Below are 18,757 nucleotides of genomic sequence, written 5' to 3'. Positions count from 1 at the left end.
GTAACAGTCTCAGAGCCAGCTGCAACCACCTACTGCGTGTACTGGCTCAGATGAGTTTGGGCTTTCCTGTACCTATTAAAGCGAGAAGAGCACATCCTCTTCTACATACCTACACAGCTCACAAAAACAAACAACAAAAACACCACCAAAACAAGGCTTTAGCATCACTTGGAGAGCAAAATTACTGCAAAGGGAAGAAAAATATGATACCAAGTTCATAGAACAGCAGCAAGCTCTCCACCACCAAAAGAGTTAAATTAACATTTAATACATTTACCCTGCCAGCTATTAATTTGGTTAATTAGCATCTGCACATGCTTAGCCTCTACTTTCAGGCAGCTTTACTTTATTGAACAGTCCAGCACAGCCCTTAAATAACCCAGTCAAGGAACCCACTTGATCCTGCACCCTCCGTGGTCCATCCCTATCTCAGCTCCCATAGCTCAAAGTTTTGCAAAACCAAAACACCACTACACAGGCTTTATTAAAAAAACAAACAAACAAAAACAAACAAACTAACAAAAAATCCACGACCCAGAAAAAGAGCTCAGCTCCACACTAAACTGCTCCAACACAGTTAAGTCACTGACAGACTAAAGCATAACATTTGCATTTAAAGTGAGGAAGAGCCACACTGCTTAAGAAAGGCATGGAGCAAAACAACCTTATCCAGACTCCATAAAACACTAAATATTTATTATTTCTACAGGAGCAAGGCTATTATGTTGATCTCTACAAAGGCTATTGAGGTTAGACAAACAAACAAATTCAACAGAGCACAAATTAAAAATATCTTCCTAAACAATTTTACTCATTTAATATTAAGAGGTGCATTATTAAACAACTAGCATATAAGAGAATATTCCTTTTATTCCCTAACAATGCCTTTAATGAAAGAAATCCAACTTTATGGGCCTTTAATCAAAGCTTTTACTTAGGAAGCCACAAAAATTAGATCTCCATGAAAATTGACATCAAACTCCTGTATTAAATGAATTTACAAAATTAGCCTTCATAATTAATCTGACTTTCAACCAGCGTCTTAAAAAAAGCCAGAAGCAAACAAATAGCTTCTATTTAACAAACATACCAAAAGTTGCCTTATTATTATTATTATCATTATTATTATTATTAAAAAAAAAATTGCTTGGACCCTGGCGTGAGCATTTGTACTCCAAGCCTGTTGTCTCCTGCACACTGACTGGTCTGATTTCCATTGCTAATTGGGCCAGGAATGCTTCAATTCACCTGGAAAAGAACAGCTGCTTCTCGTTTGGGGATGGTGGGGTTGTGTTACTGAGCCTAATTGCTAGTAATAAGGAAAAAAACGTCAGTTTGACTTCTTGTGTTGCTTTGTGAGCTAAATAGCACATTTTATATATATTTGCTTAACTGACATGTTAAGCAATGAATTTATAAAAAGCACTGGTGGCTGGGGTGTGGAATCAAAGGTAAGTATTTTTGCTTGTGTATTTTTTGAGGTCCATGTGTGTTTGCTAAGCTTTAACTTCTCTTTTCTGAGGATAAGAAGCCGACAGGTTTTTTACATTTTATTTAAGTACAAAAGAAGGGTTGTCCTTCTTTAAGACATCCTTTTTTGTTTCTATTCAAAGCTTCTAAATGCAGGTAGGTCTGTTGTTGGGATTACAGAGAACAAGTTTGGAGCTTTTTCCTCATTTTTAATTAATTGTTTTCCAGTATGGGATTATTACCTAGTGTAGACACTTCTTCTGTGACAGTGTATTGCAAGGTTTTCCTTTTGCTGCATACATGAGTTAAACATGCTCTAAAAGAAGCAAAACAGAGAACCAACACACTGAAACGTGAAAGAATGGGTTTTGTTCTTAAGGTAAATTAGGCTCTGTTAGAAACTGAAAAAAGGGGCAAGCTGTTACTAAAGTTAATACTAGGGCACTAAGGTGTTTCTCTGCACTGTATTTCTATATTTTTTTAATCAGTTAAGCAGTAGTTGGGGCTGCAGAGTTCACGGGTGGGGTAGAATTGCACGTGATGTTAGGCTGGGAATTTGGAGATGGGCAGCTCTTGGCTGTCTTTTGTTCTTGCTGCAATCAGTCCCAGCTTTTTATCCCATTAAGAGCTGTAGAGTTGGAGTTTTTACAACGTCTCAAAGGTTTTACTTGAACACGTTTAATGTATTTGATTGCCAACATTTCATTTAAACTCTGTGTCAATTCCTGGCCCTTAATGGCTGTAGGGAATTTGTCTTCCTGGACTTAATACTTGTAATTTTGTAATTGAGAACAGGGTGAATGTGCTTTTCCTTTTAAAAAAAAAAAAAAAAAAAAAAAAAGTCTCTAAGTCCAACAGAAATATTTACTTCTGGTCACAACTCATAAATTATTTGCAGACTTGAGATATAGGAACTGTGTTGTTTTGTTCAAGGGAATAGGGGGATGTTCCCATAATGACTTGAGAAATGCACAGTCACTTGCAGCTCCAGGGGGAGAACACTCCAGCTGATGGTGCTGATGTGAAGTATTTGTGTGGAACCAGAGGCTTTTCAGCCTGAGGTTTCCTTGCTTTGGCATTCCTTTGCCTGCAACACAAATGTTTCTTCCTCTGAGAGGAGGAATTGTTGCAAATCATTATTTAAAGTTCAAACCCAGCACGTGTGTTATAGTAACCGAATAGCAAAGATTTGTATGAAATTACAAACTGGCTTCCTAAAGGCTGCTTGAATGCCCCCGAATATTTTGCATTAAAACTTTTACATGCCTGATGAGGATTAAAGAGGTGACATGGAAAAGAACTCTAATTTCTCCTGCTCAGGCTTTACTTCACAGCTGTGACCTAATAACTTGTAACATCACAGTGTTCTGAGACTGGGGAACACCAGGATTTTGAACATGAAAATGTCTTTGAAGCAAATTTTGGTGAGTTATACATTCCCAGTGCAATACTTAGGCTGCCAAGAGGCTCTTTGCTCTTGGCATTTTATTGAATTGGCTTATTTTTGCATGAAGGGGAGGGGGGGTGGAAATTGAATTTTTACAAGTTTGTTTTTCATAATTCTGGTATAACATCAGAATAACTTGTGTCAATCCCTTTTTATACCGTTGCTCTTCAAAATTTGGCCCCACAAGGTGTTGGTTTTTTTTTTTTTTTTCTTTAGGACAGACCCCTTGCATGTGAAAGAATATCCCCCAAATCACTGTCCAAAAGTACTTTATTCAGGGGCGATGGAAACTTCTGACCTTCGGATCACAGTTTTGAGAGTTAATTTAGGTGATGTTTGGATTTTGAGACTCTGATCCTGCACCGATTGGGAATCAAAGCAGCTCAGTGATGCAGAGCTGATCCTAAAATGATAAACCAGTTCAGCCTCAATCTGTCAGAGATTCTGCAAGTGCATGGAAATGTTTCTATTCTGGTATTTTGGGAGACTTTGCCTGTAAATATAAGCAGTTATTTAGGGAGTGTTTGATTAATTGTGAAAGAGAAAATAATATGATTATAGGTTTGGCTTCCCTTTATGGTTTCGTATTGAATTGGAATAGAGCACACAGACTGATGCAGAAAAAAGTTTATTGAATGTTTCATTAACAAAACTACAAACATGGGAAACTACAAACGTCTTTGCTGTTTCATTACTCCAATTCGGAACCCTGAACTAGGGTCCTGCTCTAGCAATTTATGTTGAGTTCATAGAATTCTTTGAGGTTTTAAATGTGAGATGAGGAACAAGTAAAGAAATTTGAGCCAACTTGGGGTGGGTTTTTTTTCGTTTGGGTTTTTTTTTTTTTTACCACTAAAACCAGGAGCAGGAGTAGAACAAGGCAGCAGTATCAGTAAAGCTGTGGGGAAAGTGAAATGCCCAACATCTCCCAGAAGAGTTGAGTATTCCTGGCACAGCTGAGTGTTTGGCAACTTTTCAAAACACTTCAGGGGAGCGGCATCTTTTGATCTTCTCTGAATCTGGGAGAACTGGAAGCATGCAGATGTCCAGGCACTAGAAGGGTCCCTCATCTTTTCTCTCAACTATGGCTTTACAACTCTCTTCTAAGGGCATAAATGCTGCTGATGTAAACAAACACCTTGTATGAAGAGGTCACTTTAGATTGCTCAGGGAGGGAAGGGCACAGACCCTCCTGCTGATGTCTGTGGCAGCCTTGCTGGGGGGAGACACGCAGGAGACTGCTTCCCCAGAGCTGTAAATCAGTGTCCTTCCCTTGATTTCAGGGGAATGACTGCTTTGTATCTGCTGGGGATCTGCTCTATATGGCCTGAGACACAACATGGCATTGCAGGTCCGTGCCAGGGACATGAGAAGGGAGATTGGAGCTGCTCTTGGGAGGTGGCATGAGTCTGAGGTTGGAGATGGGAAGAGACAAGTTGGGTTACTGCAGGAGCCAGCATTTGGAGGTGCTGTCATCCGGGTCCTGTGGTGCTCTACATACATTTTGGATAGGAACAGGGGTGCTCCAAGGCTCCGGCACAGCAGAGAGCCGAGCTACTCAGCGAAGCAGGAGGCCGGTGTCAAAGCTGCTGGAACCTGCCTCACCTCCCCGTGGTACAGGAGTGGCACAGGGGAGGTGTAGCACTCATTTCTGTCATAGGTGTAGCAGGTCTGTGGTTCCTCGCAGGAGTTGCCCTGCTGGGCCTGGTGGATCTCCCCACCCAGCTCAATTTCTATGGGTTCACAATTTTTGCAGCTGGAAGAGACGGAAAATAGGACAAACGTGAGAAGTTAGATGAAAATATGGCCCTGCTGAACCCCAAATCTTTCTTGCTCATCTGCACATAGAGCCGGGAGAATGCTGTACCCTTTCTAGGTGTTCCAGGGGAACATCTGGCCCTCAAGCATCTCTTAGAGCTGCTGTGGGTTAAGCCTTGGAAAGTGAAGTTAGGAAACATAACTACTTACAGTTCACTCAAGCGGTAGACAAAAGTGGTCCTGAGTGGGGACAAGGGGTCGGAGATGTTCTCCCGAGCCTTCAGGGGGACTCTGCAAAGGTGGGAAGAGAGTCACTCTCACAAAAACTGCTTATTAAACAGTCTGCTCTATTGTGAGCACTTCTACGCTCTCACCATCTTCTTCAGATTATTTTCATTCTGACCCTTCTCCAAATCCCAGGAACAGGAGATCTTGGTCCTCTGCACCCTCAAAGGCAACAGCCCTCCCCAAGAGGACTGCAGCAATTGACCTAAGTGCCATTTGCAAGGTGACAGGGCTGAGAGAATTTTTGTTAAACTCTGAGCTAGCAGATGCTTGAGGCTGATGGACAGAGAAGTTTAATTAATGGCTCTCCTGTTATGAGCTCTACAGTGCTCCTGCACCTCTGGGACTAAAGCTGGGACTAAAGCTGGTCCTTGTTTCCCAGAGACACACACACTTTCTGTTAGGTTTGTGTGAGTGGAGAGGGCAGGACAAAGTCCTGCTCGTGAAGTGAGCTCTGTCTCATGGGAAACAATTTAGGCATTAACTGGTAGTTTATCAGTTTGGGCCTAAACTGGTAGTTTAGGCATTAACTAGTCTCTCAGGCTTTCAGTCAATCCAGTGTCATGGGCCCAGTCTGGTTTCAGGTTAGACCAACTTTTGACAGGTCATTATCTACTTCCCCAGTGCTTTTTGTATCTGAAGGGACAAACACCAGAGCGTGAGGCAGAAAAGCACTTAGCAAGATGAAATACTCATGATACCACAGAAAGCAGCCCATATCAAAAGCTGTTCACTTCATCAGTGCTGGGACATAAGAAACAATGCAAAGAAAACTCTTATAACAGCATCTCCTGCTCACCATCCCTATGAAATACTTGGCTGCCACTTACATGACGCGGATGTTTCTTTCCAGGACTTCTTCCTCAGGATTTTCTTTGGAGGGTACAAACTTTGAGGTCACTGTTACACACTGACACTTATTATTGACCAGCACATACTCCTCATTGTAGGGGGTCACTGGATAACCTGCAAGCACAGGATAGGCAATCCCAGAATCAAGAACAAAAAGCTGCTCTAGCAAATAGCCAAGGGATGAAAAGGCCAGGAATGCACCATTATGGCACCTGGATTGAGTGAAGCTGAGGTTGCAGCAGGTACAAGTGAAGCTCTTAGCAAAGACAAGTTCAGCTGTCTTCCTGCTCAGCTCAGTGTGCTGACGTATGTAGCCGTGGTGGGACTGGGAAGGACAAGATTAGGACCCTAGACATTGTGGCTGGTGAAGGACAAACATGCAGGAATGCTGGTAAAATGGGAAGAAAGTCCCAGCCACACCTGGTGACTGAAATGCCCCTTTACTAGGAATTGGGTATGCAATTCCTCTGTCATGCACCCAGACAACTCCAGCAAGTCCAAACCCCAGTTTGGATCTGATCTCTACATAAATGTGTCTGACCTTGCCAATGTGGCAGATGGGTCAGTTTCCCTTGAGTGGTATTTTGTCCTTCAGGTTCCTTGAGGAACAGCTGCCAAAAAGCACAGGAGAACCCAGCAAGGAGGCAGCCCCCTGACGTGGCAGAGAATGGCAGGTGGCCCTGATGATGCCTGTGGTTTGCAGGGAAAACTCCAGTCCTGATTTACCTCTCCAAACTGCTGCTTCTAGAATGCTGCTCAATATGAAACTCAGTCAAAGCAGGCTAAAACGTGCCAGGTGTCACTCAGAGGCTTTTGCGCTGTTCCTGATGTTGCACAATGCTGCCTTACTGCGAGTAGATGGATTTGAAACAGTTCATTCTTTGCTGCTTTGTTTTCCCCAACCCAGACCCTCGGGTCTCTTCACCCAAAACGAGCCAGCCTTACTTTTATGTGTTGTTTTCACATCCCTCTTTATTTCTAAATGCTGCTGAAACCAAGTTCTTCACTTTGCAGCATCATTCCTGCTACAGCACCTCCAGCGTGCTTAGAAGTACCAGACCCAGTGATTTTTGTCATATGGGGACAGATTGTTTTGGGCTCAGATGGATCTCAGCTCTGGGGACTTGCCTGCTCTGCTTGTCCCTTGGTTGAATCACAGAGAAAGAAGAAACAGGCTGAAAAAAGCTGAGTTAATCAAGTGTATAAAGGATTTTGGAGTTACTGGGACTTAAAAGCTTTGGTCCTTCTTTCCCCTATAATATCCTGGTCACATCTGCTTCCATTCCAGGTTTTCTGAGATCGTTACAGGCACCGTAACTGTGAAGACGGCACCAATAGTGTGTAAAATGACACCTCAGTGACCCCAGAGTTGACCAGCTGGTTACAAGTGCTGTTTCTGTGGCCTTTGGCAGCAGTATATCTGCTGGATAAGATTCTCTATGGCGTTCCTAGCTTGGGAAGGAAATCACTTTCCTAACTTGTTCTCCGAGCTTCGTCTCTGCCAACTCATAATTCAACATGAGCTCTTCCCTCTGATGCAGAAGCCCCCCAGAAAAGCCTCTCTAGTCCCTGGGTCCTTGTCTTGGCCTTTCTTTTGACTCAAGGGAAGTCTCTGGCTTTTTGTCCATCACACAGCTCTTCCTCTTCTGTCTGTGCTGCGTTCCACATAACATTGTGTGCAGTTCTTCCCAAGCCCTTCATCCAAAGCCAATATTCAAGTCAGATCCTATTGGCTTTCAGGTTGTCCCAAAACCTCTCAGAGCAGGCTTTAATTCTAAAATTAGCTTAACACAATCTTATGCATATGCAGGTTTTTCTGACTGCTCTAAAAATACTGCCCTGATTTAATTCCTTGTTATGCTCTTGGCTTCACTGTTAAAGTTACTGGTTCTCCATCAATTTTTCATTTAAGATTACAAAGCTAAAAAAATGTGATTTTATCTGCAGTATCTCCATGTGTCACCCAGTGAAGTCCCCTTGGGGAGAAGATATTTAAATGCAAAATTTGCTGATGCTGTTCTAAATATCTGCAGGCTGGATTTCCTAGCGCCTGCGTTACTGCACTAAGCTCTTCCCTCCCTCCTCAATATTTATGTGGCTGTGTTTTGGACAAAATTTCTCATCTTCCAGTGTTGCACTGTCCTTCGATGCCCTGCAAAGCCCAGCAGAATTGCCTGGGGTAAGCAATAAGATGCCCTCTTCCAAAAGCTGCAGGAAATGCAGGGATGCAGCTGTCTGTGCCGTTGGGATGATTATCCCTGAGCACCGATTTGATCCTGCAGACCAGAACCACCATGTGCAGCAGGATGGATTCAGACTGGCTGGAGACCTGAGACCCACACTGAGGAATGTGCTAGGAGGACAGGCTGAGCTCAGTTGAAACCAAGAGTTTCTAAGAAATTCAGTGGAGTTACATGATAAGCTACAGTTTAATCAGAATAAGTTGGCTGTAGCTGTATGGCAGGATTACCAGAAACATTTTGGAAGACTTTAGATCTAGCAGGTAAGCTCCCTAAGGCTGCAGAAAACCAAGCACGCACGTTTGCAGTTTATTGCTTCATAAACCTCATAAAAAAAAATGGCTAATTATCAAGTCTTAGATTTGGAGCTAGTCATCACTTTATCCTCCAGGCAGCAATTAAAACCACACTGCTCTGATGCAGAAACACCCTGAGGTGTCCAAGCACCACTGAAGCACGGCTGCTTGAGCAGGCTTTGAGGTTTGACCTCTGACCATTAGAATAATTCAGGGTAAATTACACAAAACCTGCCATCGATGTCTTAATCCCAGTCTTCCATCTCCTCATTGCTCACCTACCTGCCACAAGGATGATCCCCAAGGAGATGGCCAAGGCAACACACAGCGACAAAGAGCCCTTCATCTTGCCTCCCCTTCTTTTGAAGAATGTGAGTGGAGAGCCTGACTCTGCCTATAAGGGCGTGTGCAAACTGGTTTCCTAAAATAAACAGCCAGCCAACACTGGAAAATGTGGCTGGGGACTGAAACCAGGTGTGTTAATGCACCAAGACCTCTGGCTTTCGGAGGGGAAGGGAGCAGGGGGTTGCACTTTTATTGTGCTTTTCTCTGTTCTTTACCAACAGGCAACAGAGCTGCTGAGTACAAGGACATGCAAAACCACCCCAGCCCTGAGGGGACATCTTGCCATCAGGGCTGGTGGAAGGTAAGAACTCCAAGGGCCACAGCTCTGGCTCCTAATTTTGAGAAATTTGACTTAGAAATCCCTTGAGTCCTATTAAAAAAAAAACCACTTCAGGCTTCAAAATCAAAATTCTGCTTGGACCAGCTGTGTACAAACCTGAATTAAGGGCTGGACCTGCCCCAGAGAGCCTGCAGTCAAAGCAGGACAGGTGGCAGGGCTGGGGGTGAAAAAGGTACAGCCACTGCAGCTCTGCCCACTGCATTGAGGAGTTCATCTTCTTGTGAATGGAAAGGGGACTCCATGGGATTTGTGGTTTACAAGAGGTCCTGAGTCAGGTGCCAGGAAAACCCTGGGGTATTGGGCATGCAGACTTTTCCTGAAGAAGGGTGGTACTGGAAAGGGCCTGGGATTTCCGGCCCCCCCCCCCCCCCCCCCCCCCCTCCAGATTTGGGATCATTTGCATAACTTCTGAAGAGCAAATGTAGCCTATAATGGCCAGAGCTGTCTCTGTAGCATTTTCATGTGTTTTGTACAAAAAAAAAAGCCACATTTTTAAGGGAAGACCAAGCTTAGCAAGGGCCTGGTTGCTCTTGCCAGGCTTATTCAAGAGGCTGAACTCTTTTGGCAATGCTGCCAAGCATCCTGCTTCCTGTCACCTTGGAGGGTGTCTCTCTTTTTCCAGACCCTGTTGGCTGGGTCCCTAAGCCCAGAACTGTTCCAAGTCCCTAGTTGTGTGCCCTGAGCTTTTTCCCCAAGCACAAACCCATCACCCTGCAGCTGCATGATGCAATGAGCTTTCAGGTTACATCAGCAGTGCTCATGTACAAGGGGAGCGTGGGACTTGGGGGGGATGATGGGTCACAGCCAACTCCTTGCAGGGCATTGGGTTCTTCTACAGTTCTTTACAAACCTTGTGTTCTCGTTAGGGGTCTGTCTGTAGCAGAGAAAAAAATGTGGGGTTGTTTCCTTTCCCCATCCCAGAAAGCATTGCTAACAGTTTTATGTAGCCCTCTCTCTGAGACAGGGGCAAGATGATCCCTGTGCCTCGTTTTTGGCAGGAGGTAAAAAATAAGCCTGGCTCACCAGTGCTGGTAGGGATGTCTGTCTAAAGTACTGTTTGTTTCAGTCACCCTTTTTTGTAAGAATTTTTCTGGAACTGTACAAGAAGGGAGGATGCCATCACCAGGATAGACAACATGCAAGGAAGGTGTATCCGATCTGATTTGCCTAGCTGCACTAACAAAAATCTGGCACTGGGAACATGCAAGGAAAGGGCTTTCAAATGTTAAGGCAGAGACTGAGCAGAATTATGTCTGTGTCTTTCTGTTCACTTTGGTGGTTTTCCCTGGCTGCTGGTGCTCAGCGTATCTGGATTTCGGTTGCTAAATCTACACGTGTGCACAGTGTCTTGGTCTGGATATGATGACACAAGAGCTATTTTCAGTCCCTTCAGCCACCTGCATGTCTCCGGGGATTTCTAGCTAAGATCACAAGCTCTTGAGAGGAAGGTTTATGTTATGGGCTGTTATTTTTATGGATTACCACTGTTTTACTGGATGACTTCTGGAATTTTATCTGGGTGAGCAGGTGTTTGGCAATGGGCTATGTAGGGAGCTGGACACCCAACCACCCTGCAGGGCAGAGGTTAGGGGTGGAATAATTGAGAATTGGAAAGAAATGGGAACCAGCCCTGTGGTTTCAGTCTTCATTCACATGCTCTGTGCTTCCAGTTGGCCTTGGACTTGCTGAACTAGGATTTTCCAGGTAAGAAGCTGGGCAGATGCCTAAGTGAAGTGAGGCAAAATTGCTGTTGCTGTGCCGGGTGAGTTGGACAGCACCAAGGCACACGGCCTCTCCACATCTCACACCATCCACGAGCAGTCTGCCCCCTGCTGCTCTTTACTCCTCCTTTCTCACTTGGAAGCCAGCAGAATGGTGCATCTAAAAGAGACCAGCAGCAGTCCCTGATTGTTGTCTTGGTAGCAGTGATAACAATTCCACAACACTTACAGCAAACTGGTTTGGCTTGAGCAGCTCCTGGTTGACTGGCTCAACTAACTCATGCTGGAGATCATCTCCAGCTTCACTAGAAGCGGCTGATGTTTTTGCTAAGTCCTGCAGAAGGTTTGAATAGACACAGATTGTTTCCTGCTCTTGGAAATTAACTTTGGGTCGGGAGACATGTCAATTTCATTTAAATCCAAGAGAGTCCAAGTGGAAGTTACTATGCTAGTTTTTGAAAGGGCAGACTTGAAAAAAAAAAAAATTAGGACACTTATGATGGAAATTATCAAGGTCTGGGATTCTCTAAGTCACAGCTGCAAAAATTACCAGGAATTTTAACCTGCCAGGAACTGGCTGCAGATGTCTCTGCATGGATTCACACAAAAAGCCAGCAGGATTGAGCAGCCAGATGGCAAGACTGCTCCTTGTCCCTGTTACAAACAGGCAAAAACCAGGCAGGTGACTTTGGTGAGCCCGTTTATTAAAAACTTGAAACAACTGAGGACCAGACCTGCTTAAGGCCTGCTGGGCAAGTCAGAGTAACAGTAGCTGTGTGCTACACAGGGCACTCCATCGGACACGAAGCTCACCCAAGCCCCCAGGCACTGGGCACCCGGGCGTTTTTAACGTCTCTTAAAGCTGCGGGGTTGGTGCACTTTCAATCCTCGTGTCGATTGGTCCTTTTTCTGGGCGCTGGTTGGTCCATATTGTGGAGCATTTCTGACCAATCATTCTGGAACACTCTGATCTTATTGGCTGGCTCGTTCTCCAATCACAGTCCGAATTGCTGTCATTGCCCCATGAGGTAACTTTCTAGAAGGTTCTCCCTGTCAGTTTACTCAGTTCTTTCTACCCCTTTCTAGTGGCCACCCGCACCTATGCAACAGCACATTCAACCCAACCACTTATTGCCCCATAACCCATTACATTAACTTTGTCATATCAATCAACAATGCATAACAACTCGTTATACCAAATTAACAATTCATAACTTCATCCACGAAATTCAACTTTATTTATAACAGTCCCCAAGGACAGTTGTATTTAGTGGCCAAGTATCAAGTGAGGATTTCCACTAAGGTATAGCCAACAAATGTAATGGATGCTGTGTGTCTCCAGGCACAAGTTACTCTTGTTGCTCTTTCTTCTACAGGCCTGTATCCAAGTAGGTGGTGGCTGAAAGCTGCAGGGACAGATTTGGAAAAGTGGTCTGTGGCAAAACCTGTCTTAGTGCAAGGAAGTTTTGACCCAGTGGCAACCATGTGAAGAGGCTGAGTGTGTCAGAAAGTCAAAACTGAGACCTGTTTGCCATCATCTTGTTCAGAATCCAAATGAATCACCAAAAAGTGAGTAAAGCACCCCACTCTGTTTCAGCTAATTTGAATATCTGCTTGACCTGGGTTTTTTTGTTTGTTTTTTTTTGTTGTTGTTGTTGTTTGTTTGTTTTCGTTTTTTGTTTTTCCACAGAAAGGTGGACAAGAGCATTTATAAATACACCTGCACCTGTTCTGTGGTTAGGAAAAACCCCCTGCACTTGCTTCCCTGTGGCTTTTCCCTTGGGAAGGGTGGGAGGCTGGGCTGGTGCTCTGTCATGGCTGTCAGATAGACAAAAACACAGGATGACAATGCAGAGGCGAGTAAATGCAGACTGCGTTAAAGGCCCTCCCAGTGAGGGGTCCTCAGGTGTTGAAAAATCAGAATTGCTCCTTTCCTGGGAAGGACGGATCTCTTGGCGTAAGGGCATAGATTCAAGGAGCGCAGAGGTGATGAAGCAGCAGCTGCCGAGCTGTGCAGCCTGAAGCTGCCCCGCCGCCCCCAGGAACGGGCCTGCCTCTTGCCGGGAGCGTCCTGTATCCCTGTAAAAGTGTGAATCGGTGACGGGGAAGGGTCGGTAGAGCTCGTCTAAACCTCGGAGGTGTTCAGGGAGGTTTGCAAATACTTCTGCTGCACTCCGAGTTTGATCTGGTCCTAGGGAACTGAGTACCAAGTTTTGGTTAAAAGGGCACAGGTGTCAGGTGTGTTTTCCATGGTGGTTTTTTTTCCCCTCGTTGCTGTAAAATGACCGCACAGACAGCAGCTGTGCTGGCAGGACTTTCTAGAGGAAGAAAAAAAGCCTGCGGAGGAAACAAAAGAGTGTTTTTTTGGGTTTTTTTTGTCCCTCCCCACCCCGACGTGGCATAATTTCTTGTTGAGAGGCGCCGCGGCTCAAGCCCCTCCTCCCTTGGGGGCTGCCCGGGGCACCCCCGCCTCTCCCCGGGGGCGTGGACACGCTCGGGCGCTGGCACAGGAAGGGCTCGGGAGCGAGCGGAAGGGACGCAGCGGAAGGAGAAGCGCGGCGCTGGCAGGGGGAGCCATGCGGACCCGGCGCGGCACCGTCCTGCGGCCGCGGGCCGAGCCCGCCGATGAGCCCGCCGATGACCCCGCCGAGGTGCCCGGCGGCCGCGCCGGCCCCGAGGAGCTGGCGGACGACGTGGAGCGCTTCCACGAGGAGCAGTTCCGCGCCGTGATGGCCGCCTTGGACAGCGGCGACGAGGCCGGGGGCAGCGAGGAAGAGGAGGAGGAGGAGGTGCTGGGTCTGCAGCTGCCCGAGGACAGCGAGGAGGAGGATGAGGAGGATGGGGAGGAGCGGAATCCCTTTATTGAGTACAGCGCGGAGGAGGATGAGGATGGAGAAGATGAAGAAGGTGAGGAGGATGAGGATGGAGAAGGTGAAGAAGGTGAGGAAGATGAACACGATGTTGGGGATGAAGAGGGGGACCTGTCCATGGAAAGCGACTTGGAGGAGCGCCGTCCGGAAGCCAAGCTCCCCCATGAGCTCTCCTGGGGCCAGCGCAAGCAGCTCTACTATGACACGGACTATGGGAGTGATGCCCAGGCTAAGGGCAAGCGGAGCCAGCAAGAAATCGATGCTGAGGAGGAGGAAGAGGAGCAGGAGGCCCAAGTCATCCAGAGACGGTTGGTGCGGGATTTGGGGGAGGATGATTATGGTCTGGATATGATCCAGGGCTACCTGGCTGAGCAGCGGAAAACCCACGACAGCAAGGGGCAGAAAATTGATAAGGATCTACAGGCCCTTTCCAAGAAGGAGCAGCTGAAGCTGCTGAAGCAGGAGTCCCCAGAGCTCCTGCAGCTGATGGAGGACTTTGAGGTGAAGCTCATGGAGATCAAGGACGAGTTGCACCCGCTGCTGCAAATGGTCAGAGACGGCACTATCCCCCAGGGGAAGGGCAGTCGCTATTTGCAGACCAAGTATCATCTCTACCTGAACTACTGTGCCAATATCAGTTTCTATCTGGTTTTGAAGTCCAAGAGGATGCCGGTTCATAATCACCCGGTCATTGAACGGCTGGTGGCGTACAGAAACCTCATCAATGACCTCGCTGCTATAGACCAAAAGCTTTCCCCACAGGTCCGTCTGCTTCTGAGGAACTACTATGACAAGAAGGAAGAGAAGCTACGGAAGGAAAACAAGTTTTCAGTGTTTCTCACCATGGATGGCAAGAAAAACAATCCAAAACGTGCCCCTGCTCCTGTTAACGGCCAGGCTGCTGCTTCTGATTCGTCGGATGAGTCGGAGCTGGATGAGGAGGCTGCCCTAAAATACTACAAGATGATGGAGGAGAAGCTGGCACTCAAGAGGAAGAGAACTGGAGACGAAGATGTGCTTGAAGAAGCAGCGGTGTCAGAAGGAGAGGATCCCAGTAAAAAGAGAGGTGTGACCTATCAAATGATCAAGAACAAAGGCCTCACGCCCAAAAGGAGGAAGATCGATCGCAACCCCCGGGTCAAGCATCGGGAGAAATTCCGGCGAGCCAAAATCCGACGCAAGGGCCAGGTCCGCGAGGTCCGGAGGGAGCTGCACAGATATGCCGGGGAACTGTCTGGCATTCGGGCCGGGGTTAAGAAAAGCAGGAAGCTTAAGTGATAGTTATCTTTTTGTAAGAGCTGCGAGTAGCAGTACTGAATCCAATAAAACTTTTATACACGATGTTGTGGGGTTTATTCTTAAAGAAACTGGGAGTGGGGTGGTATTTGGCTTTTCTTTTTCAGAAGGTGCTTTCTTGAAGGTGCCATCTCTGAGTGGCACAAGGCCCTTTCCACACATCACCCATGTCTGAACGTATTTTCCTCTGTTGTGATGCTGTGATGTTTCCCTAAACAGGAAGCCTTGAGAGATTGCAAGGAATGTATCAGGCAAAGGGAATTAAATGGGCCATGTGGGACTGAGGGGAGATGGGATTGGATGGAGGGTCCTCTTGAGGGTGGGTTGAGAAAGGGATTCAGCAGCTGTCACTTGCTTGCTCTGTTTTGCTGTCTTGTTCTGGTCCATCCTGTTCCTTGTGTTGCGCTGCAGAGATGTGGTTAAAAGAGTTACTTTTTGTTCTTATTAACACCTTTGTTAGCTCTTAAATGTATGGGCACAACTTAGTCCCACTGGTCTGAAATACTGTTTCCCTTCCTGAATTAATTGAGAAATGAAGCAAGGACTTGTGATAAATGTATTAACTTCCCCTATGTTAAAAGTTGTCTGCTGCTACAGGACTAAGTAGCATTGCTGCAGGACCACCTTACAGATGGGTAAGGTGTTACGTCTTCAGTGGGCAGGTAAACTTTCAGGATGTTGTGATTACATCCATGCATTTTGGTGGGTAAATGGATTTTAACCTCACACTGAAATGCTTGCTAGGAGCTGATACTGAGTGGTCAGTTCCAATCTGGGCTGTGAAAGGGAAATGAGTGATAATCTTTTTTGAAGTTTAACAAAAACTGTCTCAGGTAAACTGGGACTTGTGTCTGGGACAGGTTTCAGGAAGCCCATGCCTTGGTTTGTGTACCATACCCTCTGAAAGGTATTAGTTTTCCATATTAAATTATTTCAGAATAATTGCTTTATTTAGTAGTATCTGCATGTCATGGCAGTGTTTTGTGTGTGTGATGGTCTTGGGGAGAGATGGCAAGAGACAAGTGTGTGCTCTTGATCCTGTGACAAGCCAGGTTCTGTAATACAAGCATGTTGGTGCTCTGCAAGTGAAATGTGCTTTCATGGGGTTCCTCTGTAAACCTTAACACCCCAGGCCTCTTTCTGCCAGGAACACACTGCTCACTGCTGTCTGGAGAGCATTTTGGTAATTTTCCTAGCTGTTTGTTGAAGGGAGAGGTAGGAACACAAAAAGCTTAAGCTGAGCAGATGGGAACAGTCCTGTCTCAGGTGCACTGAACAGGTCTTCCCCTGCTATTTGTGCTTACTCACCTGCCCTTACTATGAGCAACAGTGTTGGCTGCTCCTTCTTCCCAGGGAGAAGGGTCCAGCCTTGCTGAGGTGGGAAGTAGAATTTCCCACCTTTAACTCCCCACTGGGATCACGATTGGAGACTGCCACTGATAATGCTGAACTCTGCTTCAGAGGCTCTGCCAAGAGGTCAGTAAGGGGTAAGATGCTGGGCAAAAAAAGCAGCTTAGGTGCTTTTTCTGGGGAGGGATGGTATTGTGTAACAGGCATTACATGGGATGTGGAAAATACCCAGCAGGGATGCTCCCTGATCTCATTACTGCAGAACCTGCTTGTGCGCCTTTCACACTTAATACAAAAATGAAGGGCTAACAGTCATTCGTGGATCTGGCTTTGTGCTTCCTTGGAAGGCTCTGAGCAGGTGGCGAGTAAAATTCTGGTGACTTCTATGTGAGCACTTAATAAGGGAAATAACAAATTGGTGTGCCACTACAGACACATTCCCCAGAAACTGGGATTTAGGCTGAAGGCTGGAGGGAACATAGTGTGTCAGTGGCCTGGCCCTGCCTACCGGCAGATGGCACAGCACAACTCCAGGGTTAATGAAGATTAACCAGGCATTATGTCCACTTGATTAGTTCAGAGATTGGACAAAGCCATAAACATAATTCCCATATGCTTTTATGTATGGCTGATAATGGGAATGTTGTGATTATTAATGCTGGGGAAGGTGGGGGATGACACTGTACAATGTCTCAGAAATACTTGGAGTAATGTTTTGTGCTTAAAGGAAATTCCTGGTGGAGAACAGGTTTTAAAAATCCCCGTGGAAATGGACACATGAAATCAAGCAAGGACCACAGGTGACAGGAAAAGAAGCAAAGAGTGGATCAAAGTCCTAGTTAATGCCGTGTTTTCCCTTTTCCAGTACTGCTTCTGGAGAAGGTGCTGACACTGCCAAGAAATGCTTGAGCTGTGAGATTGCACTTGGCCTTGCCAGGGTCCTGCTTGGAGAAGACTGGCAGCCTCAGCAGCACCTAAAGCAGGTGGGGACTCACCTCAGGTAACAGCTTTGTCTCACCTCCATCACCTTCACAGCAATGGAAGTGCCTGCCTGGGTCCTTTCCATCCGCTCGCTTGGGGCACAATAGTCCAAAGGACAGTCAGTCCTGCCCACACCTGCATGTAAACAATTCATATTTAAACTGACATAGGCAAAGTGTAGAAAGCTCCAAGGTTTCAGCTACACTTTTGTTTTTCTGCACCTGGAAGACATAATCCTTGGGGGATGATGAGCATCCAGAATAAGCCTGGCTGCCTTAGGAAGCTTGGGCAGAAAAGTACAGTGGCAGAGAGGGGAAACTGTTTTCTGCATCACAACCTGAAATTTCTATTTATACAGGGCAAGGGAAATACATTGAATAACCCACATGGAAATACATTTGCTGCTCCCTCAGATTCTGTCAAGGTTTTCCTAGCTGTGTTCCGTAATATTCCATCACGCAGAGTCTGGGCATTGTTTTACTCTTGTTGACATGTAGAAATTGAAACATTCAGCTGTGAGATTTGTAAAGCATCTGTTCAGTTACTTGCAACATGTTGCTTGACTTGGGGCAGTGCGGGAAGATCAGTCTCCAGAAGTCAGTAGCCTTTAAAATTGCAAAAGGAAAGCTGTAGTGTGAGATTTAAAAAGAAAGCGGCAACGTGTTTCAGCTTAACCCAAGTGCACGGAAGGTAGGGTGTTCTTTATAAACTGGCAGATTTATGTGCTTCCTGCCTGCTGCCAACACCACAGTCCACATTAATTGCCTTGTCTTCTGAAAGAATCTCCCAAGTGAAATTCCCAGTAGCACGCGGTATTTGACGGATTTAATACTAAAGAATATACTTGGACTTTGTCCCCTTTTGTCCCAGGATCTCAAAACGCTGCTGTCCCTGAGCTCTCACCCCGGGAAAAGCCAAGGGGAAGCAGGAGATAGTGCCCCGGTGTCGCTGCCCAGGTCCGAGTCTCTGTACCATCAGAGGGTGGCGGCTATCGGGGTGCTCGTCACCTCCCCCGGGCCCCGAGCCGCTCCCCGGCGGTGCGGGGGGAGCCCCTGGGGGCGGAGGCTGGGGCGGCCGCGGCGCTTCCCGGCCGGGGCGGGGCGGGGGCTGGGGCGGCGATGGCGGAGGCGGAGCGGGCAGCGCTGCCGCCGCCGGCGGAAAGTTCCCGGGACGGGGCCGAAGCGGAGGTGCCCCCCGGCATGGAGCGGCGGCCCGAGCCCGGGGAGGCGGCGGCAGCGGTGGAGGAGGAGGAGGCGCGCCCTGCCTCGCCGCCGTTCTTCCTCCTCTACCCCGGCCATGGAGGCGGCGCCGCGGCCGCGCCGCCCGGGCTGTGGAGACCCCCGGCGCCCCGCGGCGGGGCCTCGCTGCCCGTGCTGGTGCTGAGCTACCCGGGGCCGGACGGAGCCCGTGAGTACGACGGGGCTGCTCCCGGGCCGGGAGCCTCCCTCGAGGCGGGGTGGGCGGCGGGCCGGGGGTCCCTGGGCACGGCTCCGCTCCCGCGGGTGC

At 47.1% G+C, this 18,757-nt stretch overlaps 3 protein-coding genes across 12 annotated transcripts in view; 2 read left to right on the top strand and 1 right to left on the bottom strand.

Moving 5' to 3' along the window:
• The first annotated feature begins 1,320 nt into the window (after positions 1-1,320).
• RUFY3 (RUN and FYVE domain containing 3) overlaps positions 1,321-18,757 on the top strand; it is a 48,404-nt gene continuing 30,967 nt past the window's right edge. For 2 of the 10 annotated variants that reach the window (XM_040065869.2, XM_040065863.2), the window contains exons 1-5: positions 8,533-8,822; positions 8,915-8,994; positions 12,131-12,323; positions 16,274-16,396; positions 17,136-17,253. The gene's annotated coding sequence lies outside the window, so the exon portion shown is untranslated. Of the gene's footprint in view, positions 1,452-1,524; positions 1,627-2,790; positions 2,895-8,532; positions 8,823-8,914; positions 8,995-12,130; positions 12,324-16,273; positions 16,397-17,135; positions 17,254-18,574; positions 18,659-18,757 lie in introns of those variants that run through there. The other 8 variants (XM_040065873.2, XM_040065871.2, XM_040065865.2 and 5 more) reach the window with 7 other exon arrangements.
• On the bottom strand, positions 3,530-8,789 carry JCHAIN (joining chain of multimeric IgA and IgM). Its single transcript, XM_040065881.2, has 4 exons — positions 8,631-8,789; positions 5,791-5,926; positions 4,886-4,966; positions 3,530-4,673 (listed from the first exon to the last, which is right to left on the bottom strand). The coding sequence occupies exons 1-4, from the start codon at positions 8,692-8,694 to the stop codon at positions 4,472-4,474; spliced, it is 483 nt and encodes a 160-aa protein (XP_039921815.1). The 5' UTR covers positions 8,695-8,789; the 3' UTR covers positions 3,530-4,471.
• Positions 13,331-14,965, top strand: UTP3 (UTP3 small subunit processome component). Its single transcript, XM_040065879.1, has one exon. It carries the CDS (start codon positions 13,331-13,333, stop codon positions 14,900-14,902), a length of 1,572 nt encoding a protein of 523 aa, XP_039921813.1. The 3' UTR covers positions 14,903-14,965.

This window comes from Hirundo rustica, chromosome 5 (assembly GCF_015227805.2).
Source record: "Hirundo rustica isolate bHirRus1 chromosome 5, bHirRus1.pri.v3, whole genome shotgun sequence".
Classification (NCBI taxonomy): domain Eukaryota; kingdom Metazoa; phylum Chordata; class Aves; order Passeriformes; family Hirundinidae; genus Hirundo; species Hirundo rustica.
Note: the sequence above shows the minus strand (reverse complement) of the source record. Positions and strands in the feature narration are given on the sequence as shown.